This window comes from Pseudomyrmex gracilis, unplaced genomic scaffold, assembly GCF_002006095.1.
Source record: "Pseudomyrmex gracilis isolate BER0280 unplaced genomic scaffold, ASM200609v1 scaffold_0, whole genome shotgun sequence".
Lineage (NCBI taxonomy): Eukaryota > Metazoa > Arthropoda > Insecta > Hymenoptera > Formicidae > Pseudomyrmex > Pseudomyrmex gracilis.
The window spans coordinates 2354341-2371128 of record NW_018020584.1 but is presented as its reverse complement, the minus strand read 5'-3'; the positions used below and the strand labels follow the sequence as shown (position 1 = coordinate 2371128).

At 38.9% G+C, this 16788-nt stretch overlaps 1 protein-coding gene across 1 annotated transcript; it reads right to left on the bottom strand.

Annotated features, from left to right (window-relative positions):
• Positions 1-95: 95 nt before the first annotated feature.
• Positions 96-15951, bottom strand: LOC109851777 (MAP kinase-activated protein kinase 2). Its single transcript, XM_020422202.1, has 10 exons — positions 15409-15951; positions 13141-13499; positions 11001-11295; positions 2419-2558; positions 2262-2326; positions 2077-2184; positions 1718-1816; positions 1555-1630; positions 1232-1442; positions 96-1143 (listed from the first exon to the last, which is right to left on the bottom strand). Exons 2-10 carry the CDS (start codon positions 13173-13175, stop codon positions 892-894), a joined length of 1281 nt encoding a protein of 426 aa, XP_020277791.1. The 5' UTR covers positions 13176-13499; positions 15409-15951; the 3' UTR covers positions 96-891.
• Positions 15952-16788: the final 837 nt, after the last annotated feature.

Sequence of the window (16788 nt, the reverse complement as noted above, 5' to 3'; positions counted from 1 at the left end):
ACCTTGAAGTGTAAACTTGTTTAATAAACCATATCTTTCATTTTCGATTTTTAATTCACGTAGTCCGGGAACTTTCCGGACAAACTGTGTATGTTTAAAATGGACTGGACGGGCGTATAAATATAAATCGAATTTATATAGCGCATGTAAATTCGCTGAACGGTAAATATATAAGCAACTAATATCGCTACAATTTAGTTTTAAAATACATATATTAGATAAATATAGTCTTCGCAGTATTATATTCTTGTATTTGTGTAATCTCTCTAATCAAAATAATCTTTTCTTTTTGTAGTCATTATTTTAGAATATACACACGTTATTAATCGGCCTCTTGTTAGTGCTTTAAAAAGCTACGTACATAAAGTAATTTTTAATTCGTATAATGAAGTCTCTCTGATTAATATAATAATCAGGACTGATGGAAATTGAGCTAATGACAAACACGTAACATTGATCGGTAATAGTGTTTATCCTATCGGAACCATGCATATAATTGGGATATAGTTTTGGTGTTCACCGAATCAAGTTGTGAACCTTCTTGCTTCTCGCGAAACAATTCTTTCAAGTAATCTCATTTTTATTTTGTTTAAAATCGAGAACGATATTACTCGATAGATAGACGTCTTTTATTGCGTTAGAGCAATATTGTTTTTGTCTTTTGTGTCTTACTGCTTCATCAAATTTTCGACTCTTTGCTTTTAATTCGATCATACGCTACCAAGCGTAAGAATCCAAGTGCACCTAAGTGCCCTTTGATACCACTCTGCTCCGGAATTTCTTTCGCTTTGTAAAATGCAACAGTCAGAAAACGATCCGAGTCGTGATCACGCTGTATCTGATGCACCTACGCAGAAAGACGGTCCAGTTTCGTTTGTCTCTGTCCTCTTCCTAGGACGCGGGCGTGGGACTCGCGGTTGGCGGTACTGTCGCGCTGTTGTTTGCGGATTGCTTCGCGCGTCTTCTTTTGTTCAACAGGGGATTATTTGTGTGATCGAGTTGCTTCAGACACGCCGTGTCGTAATCAACGCGCATTGTCGCAAGGGATCGCGTCATTTCTTCCTGCACTTCGGGCCACATCTCCTCTCCCTCTCGTAAAACGCGTCCGGTGTGCAAGGGAGTTGCGGGCACTTCCATGTACTTCTATATATGAGAAACAGTGTCTCAAAAAAAAATAGAAAGATACGAGAAAACTTAAGAAATAATATTATATGTTAGACAATGTTCTTACAGAGATCCAGTTGTTGCGCATTACGTCGTCAATTTGCAATCTTTCTGCTGGATTTATACACAACATGCCCTTAATAAGGCTCTTAGCTTCTTGACTCACATTCGCCCATTCTGGATAGGGAAAGTCGTATTGTCCTAATCGAATTCTCTTTTTCATTCCGGGAGAGATCGCTAGGCCGTGGTTGCTGTAAAACGGTGGGAAACCGCACAGCCTAAAAATAGTTGTAAATAACGCCATAAAGTTTCTTTGTAATGTGTGTGTATATGTGCTTTCTATAATTTATTAATCTCTTCCAATGTGTGTATATAAAAATATATACTCACAATATGTACATGATTACTCCAAGTGACCAAATATCACAACTCTTGTCGTACTTTTCTGGTCCTAACACTTCTGGGGCTAATAAACCAAAAAAAAAAAAAAAAATGAGAAAAAAATAATTCAAATTCAACATTAATAATTGTACCGTGAAATATGCAAACTTACCGACATAATAAGGCGTGTAACATGGCGTCTGTAATGTGTCTTTTAAATATGTCTCTTTAGCAAACCCGAAGTCGGTGAGTTTCAGGATCCCGGTAGCATCTAAAAAGCAATATATTAATAAAGCAATAAATAATCTAATAGCAAATAATTTGTTTTAATATTTTATGTCATATATATGTTAGAAAGAATATTGTATTTACAAACACATAATTTTCAAGAAAGGTCCACATATAGATAATACTGATGTTTAACTCAGATCTACGCAATCTAAACCGATAATAACGTTTTTATATTAGAAAAGAAAGCAAATGTACATGATGTATTATTGTTGAAATAAAAACAAACTTTGTATAACTCACCAGGCTTAGAATATAGAAGATTTTCCGGTTTTAGATCCCTGTGAGTGATATTCATGTCGTGCAGATGTTTCACCGCGACACATATCTCGTACATCACTTGTGCAGCTTCTGCAAAACGTATACGGGTTTATAGTAAGTCTTGAAAATAGTGATACTAAATAGCGATTTAGAAAGCAAAGCCGTACCTCTTTCGGTAAAGGCACCATCTTGTCTGTCTTGTATCCTTTGAAATAATTCTCCACCTTCCATGCTGAAAGAAATCAATTAAAAGCGAATTTAAAGAATCTGCTATGTGAATAGGCTGATATTAAAAAAAAGAGTATTGGTTTACGTAACACGTACCATTCCATAACCACTAGCAGACATTTATTCCCACTGTAAGTGTTTTCGTATACATCTTTGACTTGGACTATGTGTCTGCAATCTGATGCCCTCCAGTGAAGTTCAACTTCTCTTCGCGCTTTTGCACAGTCATGCAAGACCTGCGAAGAATGTTACCGCTCAGCACGAAATTGCTTAAAATTTCATTCTTTACTAAAAACTAGAAACAAATATTGTTCTTCTAGACACTTTTTTACTCAAGAACAATAAATTAAATTTATAAATTATTAAAATGTGCACCGTATGAAGAAAACTAATTTAATTTTTAATGTAACATGTGGATTGTGTGTTTTCGTGTTGAACGCATTTTATATATAAGTGAAAATTAATCGAGCGACTCCGAGTACGCGATAAATGACTCGCACAATGACGTACAAAATAATCGCTCGATGTGTTCGTATCAGTATCTCACATCACGTTTCAGATACATGCAAATCATCGTAATCAGGTACAAAGAGAATTGACTCATACGGCTCGTCGCAACTGTGTGTGCGTTCATCGCGCGAAATTCATGTCATTGTGAGATTTCCTAGATAATTTTCCTAGATAAATGCTTCTTTTTATATCCGGATCTCTCGACGGTTTCACAATGAAACACGCACACAGCGATTTACATAACTGTGATAACAAACGGAAACTTGCTATCGTCGAAATTTTAGAAACACACGCGATTAATCGACACGTCAAAAAATAAATTAAAACTCAGAAGATATACGCAAAGATCACGATAAAGTTCACGTGAAGACGGTGATAAATCAATTAAGACCACAGTTTTTTACACTCAACGTTACATCTTAAGTTTTAATTAAAATTCTAAGAAAACGAATCGACGCAAATTAAAGTGTCGATGCAATTTTTTGACACTTAATGTATTTTTTTTCTTAAATCGTTTCTTAAATGTTCTAAAAATTAATTTGCAGACAATTAATTACGAGTTTCAAGTTTCTCACCAACTATAAATTGAATATTCATGATTTCGGAGATACGTGTTTAATCACAGTTATATACAGTATGTAAAGTAAGAGCGTGTACGGCATAAATGGCAGTTGGCTTCAAATATCGTCCTAGTTTTTTTGTGAGTCNATAGATGGAACCTTTGTCGTGAATGCTTTGTCACAAAAGATTTAGTTGGTGTCGAATTCTTATCTGAGAAACACGTTAACCGCCATGAGTGCCGCATACGCATCGCGCTACGAGGCTGTGTTCCTTTGTTCCCACCCGAAAGGACCAAAAATGTCATATGTAGCGGCTGCTAAATACATGGGAAAGTCAAAATCGTTCGTCGCTAAGTGGTTTCAGCAATATAAGAAGACCAAAAATGTCGATGACTTGCCAGAACGTGGCTCGATAGGCAAAGTGACGCCGAACATGGAAAAAAAAATTGTGAATTTGTTTAAGCGGAACCCGACCTTAACATTGCGACAAGGAGCAGCAAAATTAAAACAGAAGGGTATAGAAATATCACATACAACTATTCGAACCAATCTTCTTGCGCATAACATCAAATATCGAAGCACAATGAAGAAACCACTGTTAGGCGAAAAACATGTGATAAAAAGACTCGCTTGGGCAAAGGAGAATTTGGACCGAGATTGGAGCAACGTGATTTTTACGGACGAAGCTTCTATTTGGGGATATATTTCCATCCGACGTTCTTGGTCAACCTTGACCAATAGATTAATACAACGGACCGTTAAACACCCTGTAAAAGTTNATCTTTGGGGCTGCTTTTCAAAACAGGGTTTTGGAGCATTACATCTGTTTACATACAATTTAAATGCTCCGAAAATGCTTAAAATTTATGAAAAGTATTTGTTGCCGACTGCTGAACGATGTTTCATAAAAAAAAACGAGGACTGGATCTTACAGGAAGACAACGACCCAAAACACCGGAGCAAGCTTTGCACCGAGTGGAAAGAGCAGTCTGGCATCGTCACACTTGATTGGCCATCGCAATCGCCAGATGCAAATCCCATTGAAAATGTGTGGGCATATCTCAAGCACAAGCTTCGAGGAAAAAGAGTATGCACTTTGAAGCAGCTGACACGACAAATTCGTCTCATTTGGAGGTCTTTACCGAACGAATACGCAGTCAACTTAGTGGAAAGTATGCCTCGGAGATGTCAGGCAATTATCAATGCCGGTGGTGACTGGACTCATTATTAATGGTATAGCATTTTTCTTCTCATGGAGTACAACAAATCCATGTACTTAAAAATCATTAAAAATAAATTTTTCTACACATTAACCTGTACACGCTCTTACTTTACAGACTTTGATATTATATCAAAACTTATACACAAAAACCATTACATAAAAAGGTGAATGGCATATAGCGCACGACACTGATTGGTCAATTATACTCGGCGGCTTGCTTATACACAATTTATCAGCGACGATCGAGCTTATGTGTACTTATACATACGAGCGGCATAAGCGCTTTCTTCTGAGCGGACAGTAGTGCAGACGTAATTGCGCTCTTTTGAGACACTCGCTACGGACAATTGTACGAATTACCAGACGTCTATTGTGATATGGGAACCTAAAATAGCCGTGTTATATATACCGGAGTTGAATAGCGTATTGTCTCTCTGTGGTTGACAGATACGATTCATTAGCGTTGCGAGTTTCCTAATTCGTTGCTCAATTAATCATTTATTGGCAAACGATTTAAGTAATGCGATGTAAAAAAAATTAATAAACACGCGCTAGAACGTGACGTATTATCATATTTAAAAACACCATTTTTTTAACGAGATTTTAATATCGTGCTGAAGTTTAAAATTCAATATTATATAGTTTGTGTACAAAAATTTAATTCTTCAGAACACACATATTTGCCATATTTTATTTAAGTCAAAATTCCAGCGTAAGGATATTGAAACGAAATAAAAGATAAACCGAAGGTATTATACGCGTAGTGGATTTTTGTAACTTGGAACTGGTGGAAGAGCTAAAAGTATTCGGAGGGAAGCGAGTCGAACGAACGCTCTAGTGAAAAGAGAAGCAGAACCGGTTTCCGATATATTTTTGCTCCTAATCCGAACGAAGGGTTGTCGTCATAATAACATAGTATATAGTTATAAAACATTCTCGTTTCTACAGCAACAAAAACAAACTATAGCAACTAAAATAATAATAGATTGTACATAAATTGTTTTACAAACTTGAGAAAATATGTATTACAAATAAATTCATTACTTGTAATTAGTGTTTTTTATTTAAAAAATTACAAAATGCAAATATAAAATTACACAGCACAAAGCCTGACTAAAAAACTGTTGTTACAATCAAAGTGTATAAACAGAAGCAAATTAATGCAGCAAATTAATGCTTTTGTAACATCCTTCCGAGTTTAATGTGATAATAACTATTTTTGGACGTTTTTTGTATACATGTATTCCATTTTTCGCGTTGTGACAGTTATTTGCTCATATAAGCAAAAACTATATTAAGCCGTGCACTGGCTATAAATAAAATCGTCGAGTCGCGCATCACAATTCATTAAAAGTTTATGAAATTTGCAGACTCATCCACGTGGAGGAAAATAAACGTATCGCTCTTAATGAGAAACTCTCTTAATGGGAAACGAGTCTGTAAAGTTCGTGCAAGTTCGCTTATTCGCGTGTTTTACGAGGAAATTTATTTTACGCGACTCGACGAGCCGCACTCGATGTGACTTCTTCTTCTTCCGCCGATCTCGTTCGTTCCACGTGGGGCGTGTACGCGCGTTTCGAAGTGAAAAATACCAAAGCGATCGTGTGTCGAAGATCAATACACGGAATGTCGCGCGAAGCTACGCTAATGAGATTATCACCTGAACAACTCGCCAAGCTGAAACGTTTGCCGCGCGAATTAGACAGATGGACGCGCGCGCGAACTTGTCACGCCGATACTTCCTGGCAACAGATCAGATTATGCGCGCATCGTCGACCTACGTGCAACGGGAGGAATTTTACACGCTTGGCTATAAAAGCCGACAACGTAATCCGATGCAGCGCAACGACGTCACGCTCGCGGAAACGCGCCATCGATCGCGGTCGCGGCCTTCCTTGTTCTGTTGAACTATTAACGCTATATACACGGGAAATGTCATTTGCCTTGGAATTGTTGATCAAGAAATCAATCGTTTGACTTTGGCGGGGAGAAGGGAATACTTTGCTTCCTCATCATTCATTCAATATATATATACGCGTGGGAATATACGAGAGAAATAAATTAAGAGAGCCAGCACTAAAAATACAAAACGTGTACATTAAAATATTATATTTACTTGCAAACATATTGGATAAGTTTTTAAAATCTGATGCGTATTTTTTTCTTTTTAATTTTATTTCTGAGATCACTCGAGCATGATTATTTTTTTTTAAATTTATCTCTTTGATAGAAGCATCGGTCACATGATTTCATTCACGTTTGGAAAACAGCAATAAATTTCCCGACGAGATGTAATGCTCGCGAAATTGGATTTTCTTTCGCAAAAAACGTGGGAGTCGACGAGACGCAGACGAATATAAAGCGGCGAATGATATGCGGAAAATGTTGACCGTGCGACAGCCAGCGATCAATCAACGGGAGCGCGAATTCGCAGTGTACGGATTGCACAGAGCCGCGCTCGCGTCGATAAATATTGAATTTTTAATGGTTGGAGCGCGCGGAGGTGGTGCACTCGACGTGCATAACACTCGGTCGCTGCATGATCCGTTCTGTCATTGCGATACATATGTACGTGTCGAGACGCAATGATCCCGTTGAGATCTTTCAAGCGCTGTTCTCAGAAACATTAAGTTGCAGTTTAAATAATTCTCTTCCTCTTTTTTTCTACTCTGTTTGAAGAAGAGACGGAAGAGTTAATGTCGGCAATATCATTAAAGCGGTAAAATTCGATGAAAACTGTCCTGTAAAAATTGTCAAATTTATGTTCCCTTTAATCACACGTTTGACATATTTTATATGTATAAAACAGTGGCGATAGAATTTTTTTATTTTAGGAACTTGTTCACAACACGCAAGAACAGAGTAAAGAGAAATAAATGATCATGACGAAAGACGCGAGAGCATTACATGTGAAACGTTAGTAAATAAAAATAATACAGTTGCGCGCTGCAATATTATGCAACCTGCGCATCGAGCGTTGCAATAACGGGAATAGAGCTGATAAAATCGCTGATAAGATTATATTCAATCATTGCACGCTGAACGTTCGCTACGTTATATTTTAGCGCGTGGTCGTTTAATAAAACGACTAGTTGGCATATATATGTATATGCTATAGTCGTATATGCGATAATCTTGACGCAACAATTGCGATTTCAACTGTGGGTTTCTCCGAACGATATCAATGTAATTAATTTGTATCAATGTGATTAACTGTGATCGTGATAATCTGTTACTACGCTCTTTTGTTTAAGAAAACTGCTCGATCGATGATGAAAATTACGCGAGACTAAAGTTCTATTTTCATACTTTGTATTTGACAAATTTCCGTATAGGTAAACTCTATTACAGCAAGCACATCTTTTGTCTAAGAATTACGATATAATCGATATATCTCTTTTAATCAATTATCTCTCCGTCGATTTTCGTTCCGATACGTGCGATCGATACGGTGCTATTATTATGCAACAAATGTTATCACGAATTCCTCGAAGCTCCACGTCGTCTTGAAGAAGAACCGAGAAGAGAACGGCCTCACCCACTCGCGATCAACGCGTCAATATTCATTAGTTCGCACATATACATACGACGATCTCTGCCCTTATACGACGATTGTCTGCCCTTTGACTCTCGATAATAGATAATTACAGCAGAGAATCCCTGACAAAGCTTCTCCGAAGCTATTGACCATTTTCGCGCCCGGATAGGATGAGATCATCGGAAACATATGTATAAAGTCCTGGGGAACGGCCGCGCATTTTTAGAGCGCAGCTTATCGGCGCGTCTATTGTCTTCGCACACCCGCATATTCACGCGTACATTGCATATTCTGCGCGACTTCTTCGCTAGAAAAAAAAAAAAAAAGAAAAAAACGACGAGAGAGATGTATAAATATTTAAATAATCGCGTGTCTAAGCGCTGACGAAATGACACGTGCTACGACAACGTGGAAGAAAAAAGCGATCGATAGTCGTCAAAACTGCACGTGACCTTCTGCGTATCAAACGCGTTATACAAATACAGAGAGAAATAACATTACGCTGACGAGTCAAAAGTAAAGCGTATTTTTTTTTCTACTTGCGTAAGAATTCGTTAAAGAAGTATCGACGGTGAGAAATTCCTGGAAGTGAAGACAAGACTCTCGGTGTTTCTTCACAATAAAACGAACTCTCACGATCAGAGTTCTGAAAACTTTATTCGACCTCGGTAGTTGGTAGATTGTTCTGTAACTCTAACGTCAGATACTTTTTGTATGTGAGAAAAGTTTCTTTATTCATAAGTGGAGCGCGGCAACTCTAATTGGAGCTCTGGAATATTAACGTTCGGGTGCTAACTTCCACAAACACGCTTATTTCGCGTCGAATGATACGAGTGAAAAAACAAAAAAAAATCACAGCGACACGAATTTCGCGGTAATTCGGACGATATGATTCTTCTGAACGCTCTCGAAATTCGGTGTGGGTCACTTGGGATTATTTTTGTAACGAGTCCGAGAAGCCGCCGATAACTTTTCGTGGCTTCAAGCAAAAAATCGTTTTACGACGCACGAATGTTACAGCGAAATATTTTGCACGTGTGCGTGTTCGACCTTTAGACTTTTTGGAAGAGACACCTCTCTCGTATTAGAAGAACCAAACGCTGTAAAACAAACAAACTTGCGAAGGTCTCTGGCTTGTGGGAAAAAAAAAAAGTTGCAATAGTTTACGTTCTCTGAAAATAATTTTTCATACGGCAACGCGAGTTTTACTGCGCGAACGAATCTTGTTTCGATGTGTATCGCTTATACTTATGAAGAAAACAGAAATAATTACGACAATCATCGTCTAAGGACACGAAAGCGTCGCGTGATGCTCGTCGTATAATCGGTCATCGGCATTCCATGTATCTGCGTCTGCAATCGACATTCCTCCCGTCAAACTGCCGTTAAAATTATTTCTGCGACTGGTCTCGGTGGCCGCGGTGATCTCGCCTTTACAAGGAGACGCAACCTTTCGCGAGCAACCTCTTGTTGGAAGTACGCGATGCTCGTTGCAACGCGATAGACGCGAATTTAAAAAATTGCGCGAAACATCAAAATTTGTAAATAAATGAATAATCTTGTATTCGCAAAAACTTTTGTTTCGTCTGCGTCAAGAAATATTATTTAATCTCCAATATTTTTTTACCATGAAACAAAGCATATAATATACTTGGTTTTTATCACACTAAGCGCGTTATCAGAAATTGAGCCAAAGTCAAATATCCGATTCAGATAATAATTACAACATATCTCTTTTTCTCGAGAGTTCTATCGGATAATTCGTTATTATTTATACGCTATATGAAATATGTTGATATAATGATGTATATATAACGGATTATGCGTTGCTTCATATATTTTCTGTTAAACGGAATTATATATATATATATATAGATTAAACCGAAGTTAATCCCTGTCCTAATCTTCTGACGCGGTGCTTTATCGACATTGTGTTGTAAACTACATGTACAAAAACGTTTATAAATCACGCGGGCGGCGAATTTTCCTCGGTGTAAATGCCACAGATGGGGTTCAGTAAAATTGAATTATGTTATTACTGACAAGGCAACAGTCATCTTTCGGTCTTTTGCCGAGCGTCGACGACGATTTACGACGACAATTAGACTGACGGCGTACGCGCGACGTCACGGCACGGCAATTTTCTTTCGGAGGAAGCTGTTCCCGACGAAACGGTGCAATGGAATTTTTTTTTTTTTTGCATGTCGAAATGAGAACCAGGTCACGAGGAAAGAGATATATAAGACGACGGCCCCCGAGGACGAACGTCGTCGGGAAATCACCGAAGAGTATATAAATAGAGGATGACTCGCGATCCGAACGCGCTTGGACACACCGTCCGGCCGATGATCGCACACCTTTGCCACGGGGCAAAGTGGCTATCGACGCGCCGGAACGAGCGATCGACGACGAGGTGCTAACAAAACGAATTAACACCTTCAGAGATACGCGACGACGTCGTATCGGCGGACGAAGCGTCGCTCTCTCTCTTAAAAATAGCCGACGACGAAATCGACGTGGCGCCACGCGAACGAAAAAAAAAAAAAACCCAATGCGCAATGATTGCTCTTTATCCCAGCCGATAAGAATCTCGGTGTGTATTCTGAGCGTGTTATCTTCTCATCTTTCGAGAACTCAGATTTTCAACAAAACTTTCTCCGTGAATCTCAGCGGAGAGTTGCTCGAGAGTCGGTAAAAAATATTTCCGAGTTTTGTTTTCGCGAATAACTTTTATTTATGTAAAGAGTAAACTAAACACATTAAAAATCGAAAAAAAAAATCTAGAATCTCACAATTAAAATTCTTCGTTAATAAATTAAATTAACTCGAATTTAACGCGGAAGCTTACCTTAAGTGCGTATTTTTCTCTCGTAATTTTGTCGTAGCACTGCACGACTTTGCCGTTAATCCCAAGCCCCAGCACGGTGTTGCTGATCTCGTAATCGTCGGTGATCGGTGTCACTTTCGGCGACAAGCGGCTGCCCAAGGACTGATCCATCGTGATCTTCTTCCTGACTTCCTGTTCCTGTTTCAGTTCGTAATCCTGGCGGATCACCTGTGTCACCACCACCGGGGATGCCGAACGTTTGCGTCTGCCCTCCTTCTTCTGATCGTTCTCTTCGAGAACGGCCCTCTGGGACTTTCTGCAAACCGCGATAATATTCGCTTTGTCATTGCGAATTCAAGGTATTGAGAAGAAACCTACGTAGTCGCGAACGAGGCGCGAAGGTCGCGCGCGTACAGAGCGCGGAAAAATACGATATTCCAGATTACGCGGCGATAACTGGAACCGTTCGCACCGATAACGCTTTATTAAGCATGTATGAGTTACAAGAAAACGTTCCGTATTCGCCGATTATCGAATGTACAACGCATGTTTACCGACTACGCGATTGTATGTTTGTTGCGTTCGTCAAAATTGTCCTCGAAAAAAGGAGATTACGTCAGCGCTCGGCAACGTGTGGCGACAAATAAAAATTGCAACTGCGCGGGAAAATCCCGAGAAAATTTGTAATATCGCACGCGCACGCAAGAAATCTGCGGAAACGTTAATTATCCATACGACTCATTTACGGTGTCAGTTGCCGTTTCAATGAAAGACCGCGTTTGCATAACCTTCCTTGAAGAATGTGCAAGATTCATGTTATTTCGCGCACGTACATACATACACACACACACACACACGTGTACGTATTCTACTACCTATATACACAGCTTCGCATCTACACGATGTGTGTGCTTGTTTGTTCCGCAGTGCAATTTCCACACCGCAATGCGGTGCGAGCGATCGGTGACTGCAATTTTCCAATTACAATCGAATCGTTGCAATCGGAAACACGTGTTTGTTCATAGTTGAGCGGTGGCAAGTAACGTACACACATACGTCTTACAACACACAATATCCATTGCTACTATTACTACTCTACTACTATTACTGCAAGTTTTCATTCACATAAAAAACACAACATTGAAGTGAGTCGGTGAAAATTATTGATATAAAAAATAAATACCGAAATAAACAAATTTGACAAATTCCGAGAAACTAAAAGTCGGTTATATTGACAATGAGATTATGAATCATACGGAGCAATCACGTGTCAGACACATTTATCATTAATTTATCAATATTTAACATTAATGAATCACCGCTTGTTACTACTCAAAGAGAATTTAGCACAAACATTGCAAAAATCATACACATAAATTGTGTATAAAAAAAAAAAAAATGTAGCACGTCTCGTGTTCATTTGCGAGAGCTACAAAACATGCGCTCAAGGATCACAAGGTTGCGACGGAATAATAAATTTTTACATTTGTGTCGGAGTTTTTTTATCTCGATCGGTCTTTGATAAAAAGCGATCGGAGCAGTTGATTACGTTAGAATTGCAAATATACGACGAACAAATAATAAACTTATATAAAAGATCGGCGTTTGTACATGTGATTTTTCCGCGCCGCAACATCACGGAATAATCACTTTCTGAGTTATCCTTTGCGGAGAAAGTTAGTTAGGAGCAGCAGAGATTCAAAATCAGCGTTAGATCACACAACGCGAGCGTCCTTATTATTATGTTTTCCAAAAAAATCAAAGAAAAAAATCGGCACGAGAGTTATCGCGCAACAGCACACAATAAACCCATCGATCTGTAAAGTTTTTGAAAAGGGCGAAGTTGCGCCAACAAAAACTCACTTATACGAGATATAAACAAGATGTCAAGTTAATACTCAAACTGATCGATCAACTGAGAAGAAAACATACAAAGTACTCAATCGAACTTGTCCGATTTCAATCAACGTTTTCTATTTATAGAACAATATATATATATATATATATTGTATATATATATGCTTGCATAGAAACAATTATATTTTTATTGTTGGCGCAACCGACCTTTGTTCGATCCTCGCACTGCGGGAGAACGTGTGTGTGTATTCAGGCGTTATTCGCGCATGTAAAAAAGGAAAATAAAAAGATAAAAAAGAGAGACCTCCAGAATTTCCACTTAGTTGCCGTCTTCGGCATCGGTGTAGCTTTCTGATTTTTCGCACACGTCTACGTCCCGATTCGTTCGAGACGCAAAAGCATCACCGTCCCGGTCCGCGCGTCGTGAAAGCCGAAGAGAGCTGAGTTTTTTTTTTCCAGAAGGATGATTTGTCAGGTGCAACGACGGCAGAGATGGCACACAACACGAGAGCGGTTAGGAGAAAGATATCTGTCCACCCGAGATTTTTCCCACACAGAGAGTAGTAGAAAGAGCGAGTTTTTAGTCCGGCGTCTTGTCTGTGTGTTTTTTTGTTTTGTTTTGCGTTCGCTTTCTAAAGTCAGGGAATAATCGCCAACTGAAAACTAAAGATAAAAGAAACCAATAAAATTAAAATCGCGAGGCACAAAAGCGTGTCGCGCGGATCGGATTTCCATGAACCAAGCGAGCGTTTATAATACTATAGGATATAAATAATAATATTTCACAGGTTTTCTACAACAAAAATGATTATCAAATCAGACATCACAGTGCAATGACTTCCGGTGTGTTTTGCTGCGTCTTCGAAAACGCGCATTACGGGAGCTAAATAAACAATCTTTCGGCGCCTCGATTTAGAAACTCGTTTTTTTTTTTTTTTTTTAAATATACTTTTCTCGTTAGTTGAAAACAATTTGGAGACAATGTGTTTATTTAAACAATATAAATCAAATACCTACACACGTGGCTGTTTTTTTTCTCAACCTCGCGCAAGAACTCGCATTCAAAATCCAGGGCCGAAAGTGAACAACATTTCGTTGCGCGTTTTCTCATTTTTATTGTTTTCACAACGAATCCAAGCGATCAAATCAATTGGTGGAGATCAGTCATGTCGTTACATACGCAGATCGTGTGCGTGCAATGAGTGCGCAGTCGTAGTCAATCAAGAGAAGAAGCGAAGCGAGCAGCAAGCGAAAGACATATGTTTGTACATAATCACACACAACAACAGACTCTTAATTATAACAGACGTAAAAATTAGTCAGACGTCATCTTAGGCAAACAATGGGGGAAGGGGGAGAACGTTTAAATCCCCGATATAAGTTCAATTCCGATTTTTCGCGCGGGATACGACGGAGAATGAACGGCAGTTTCCACTCGCGTCTCTCTTTCATAAGAAAAGTTGAATGAAAACAAAAACACGATGAAATATACCGCGGAGCAGCACGATCGTATCATATTAATAGCGGCGATGAGATCAGTCCGTCTGTGAAACGAACACTGTTGACAAAAGAAGCGTATTTTCATTCGCGTAATTTCCCGTCAGATGTGGTCGCCTTGGAATTCTGCTTGTTTCAACACAAAGATCGTGTCCACGTCATATACAAATATCATGCACGAACGATAATGACGGGTTACGTTTTAACGTTAAAACATGGAAAAGAGAGAAACAAAGCTGCCTGTGTGTGTATGCGCGCACGTTCTATGAATATTGACTTAATACAATTATTTACATGCGCGTTTTTGAATAAATTTTATTTGAAACCACATTTCGCTTTTCAAAGAGAAATTTTATCTAAAATCACATTGCGCGTGGTTCTCTCTGTGTGTTGCATACGTTAAAAAAATTCGGAATATGTAATTATTTAAAACAAAAAATACTGTCTCTCTGTGATTTTGTGTGTATTTTTCGAAATCCATTTTACCTGGAATGAAAACATGAGTGTATGTTTTACGTTTCCGAGTGAGATACGTATTTTTTTTTAGGCCAACTTTGGAGGGGGGAGACAAGCAAATAAAAAAGCACAAAAAAGATACGAGAACCTAAACAATGACATAATAAGAGCGATAATAATTAAACAATTAAATAAAGCAGAGGAAAAATAAGTTAATTTAGTTTTGCGGGAAAAAGTTTACTTGATAATAGTGGGTGTTTTGAAAAGAAAAAAAAAAGTAACACACCCCAATTGCTCACATATCATCGAATCGTCATGTTTGAGATTATCTCCCCCTCGTAAGCAGACACACGTAAATGTGAACATTATACAAATATATACAAGTGTAATAAAAACAAGACTGCTTAAATAAAACAAATACACAATAAATACAAATGTAACAAAATATATAATTTACACTTGTAAGATAAACCTTCGATATTGCGCGAATTTATTAATGAAGAAGAGCTAAGCTCGTGCACACAAAAAAACATTCAAGGATTGAAATAAAAGCCAACATTGAGCCAGTCGATCAAACGTTCAATACAATATGGAATCAAGAAATGAAACAAGTACGTACCTATCGACTTGCACACTTCTTATCAAAGAGTTCCGATATTCCCGCCAGACAATCGCAATTCGCGTACAAATCACACGTATCGAACACGAGCGACTCTCGCCGGCATTATTTACGCGCAGCGTCGTCGGGGATCGCACGTTCAATCAATCACAGAAAATTCGCGAGCGTCTCGTCGTCAAACGACGCTTAGGCCCCTCGCGATCGAGTAGTTTCGCAAGAGAAACGCGAAGAGAACGGAAGAAACTTCTCCGCGAGAAAGAGAATTTCCTGGAAGGTAAGTCCCGCGTGCCGATCGCCGTTCTCGCGCTATGACTCGTCCCGGTTTGAGTGTTCGCTTCACTTTCAACGATATCACCGATGAATTGCGTGATGTTGAGTAACAAGTCGGGTTCTCAGCGGTCGCGTCGGTGCGAGAGTAGACGCACTACTCGCGTTGAATCGCACCGTTCCGTCAAAATCGAGTCAGGTTGCCCACCACCGGACGATGCTTCGTACGTTGCGCGGAGCAACGAGAACGAACGCAACCGCGTCGAAAAATCGTCGAACACTGACGCGCTACGGCGGCGCGACGGCGCCGCTCGCGACGGTCTTGCGCCGTGACTCATTCACTCGCGCAGGGCCGCAACAGGGTCGTTGCGCGTTCTCATTACTTATATACTTCGCTCAAGTGTTTCTTATTCGTTGCACAACGAATTCTTTATTTTCCCTTTGACAAAACCTATCCTTGATTTTAATTTAGTGTTTGATACTGATGTGCGCTAAAAATAGTGCATATGAGTATTGTCTTCTGAGATGAATTTTGTTCATATCGCAGGTCATGTGACTCGAAATTCACTAACGACTGGTTTTAAGTGATGACGTCAAGTTATCGTTGCGTGCGCACGCGTAACTTCGCGGAAGCGCGCTTTCTCTGGAAAGTTTAAGCCTTTCCCCGCAGCAGACCTGCGGTTATTGAAAGGGTATCGACCTTTCCCGATATTGAACACAATTGGAAATAATCAGTATTAAAACGTTCGTTATCAATTCAGCAATTAAGTGAATTCACATATAGTAGTGTAGCAAATACAATGAATTAAAGCACGTGGGATTTTATATTAAACAGAAAATGCGCCGAGATAGCGAAAACGAATTGTAAATATTTCGAAAATTTATCTCAAATATTTTGAACAGATTTACGTATGGGAGATCGACAATGTTTTATTGACGTTCTTACGTAATAGTGACAAGAATATAATTGTTTTCGAATTCGGGACAAGGATGATGAAAAATACGGCGGACTGTATGTCTCTATGACCTAGCAAATATTTATTTTTTATCGTAAATATATGTTTTTTTTCGCGACAGGTTTAAATATAACATGCGTGTGTATACATATGTATG

What these genes read in the sequence shown, in the direction of transcription:
- LOC109851777 (XM_020422202.1), bottom strand. Translation starts at nt 13,175, where the DNA reads ATGCCGAAGACGGCAACTAAGTGGAAATTCTGGAG. An exon ending in TGGTGCCTTTACCGAAAGAG is followed by an intron (nt 2,185 to 2,261) that starts GTACGGCTTTGC and finishes TACGTTTTGCAG; the next exon opens with AAGCTGCACAAGTGATGTAC. An exon ending in TTACACGCCTTATTATGTCG is followed by an intron (nt 1,631 to 1,717) that starts GTAAGTTTGCAT and finishes TTGGTTTATTAG; the next exon opens with CCCCAGAAGTGTTAGGACCA.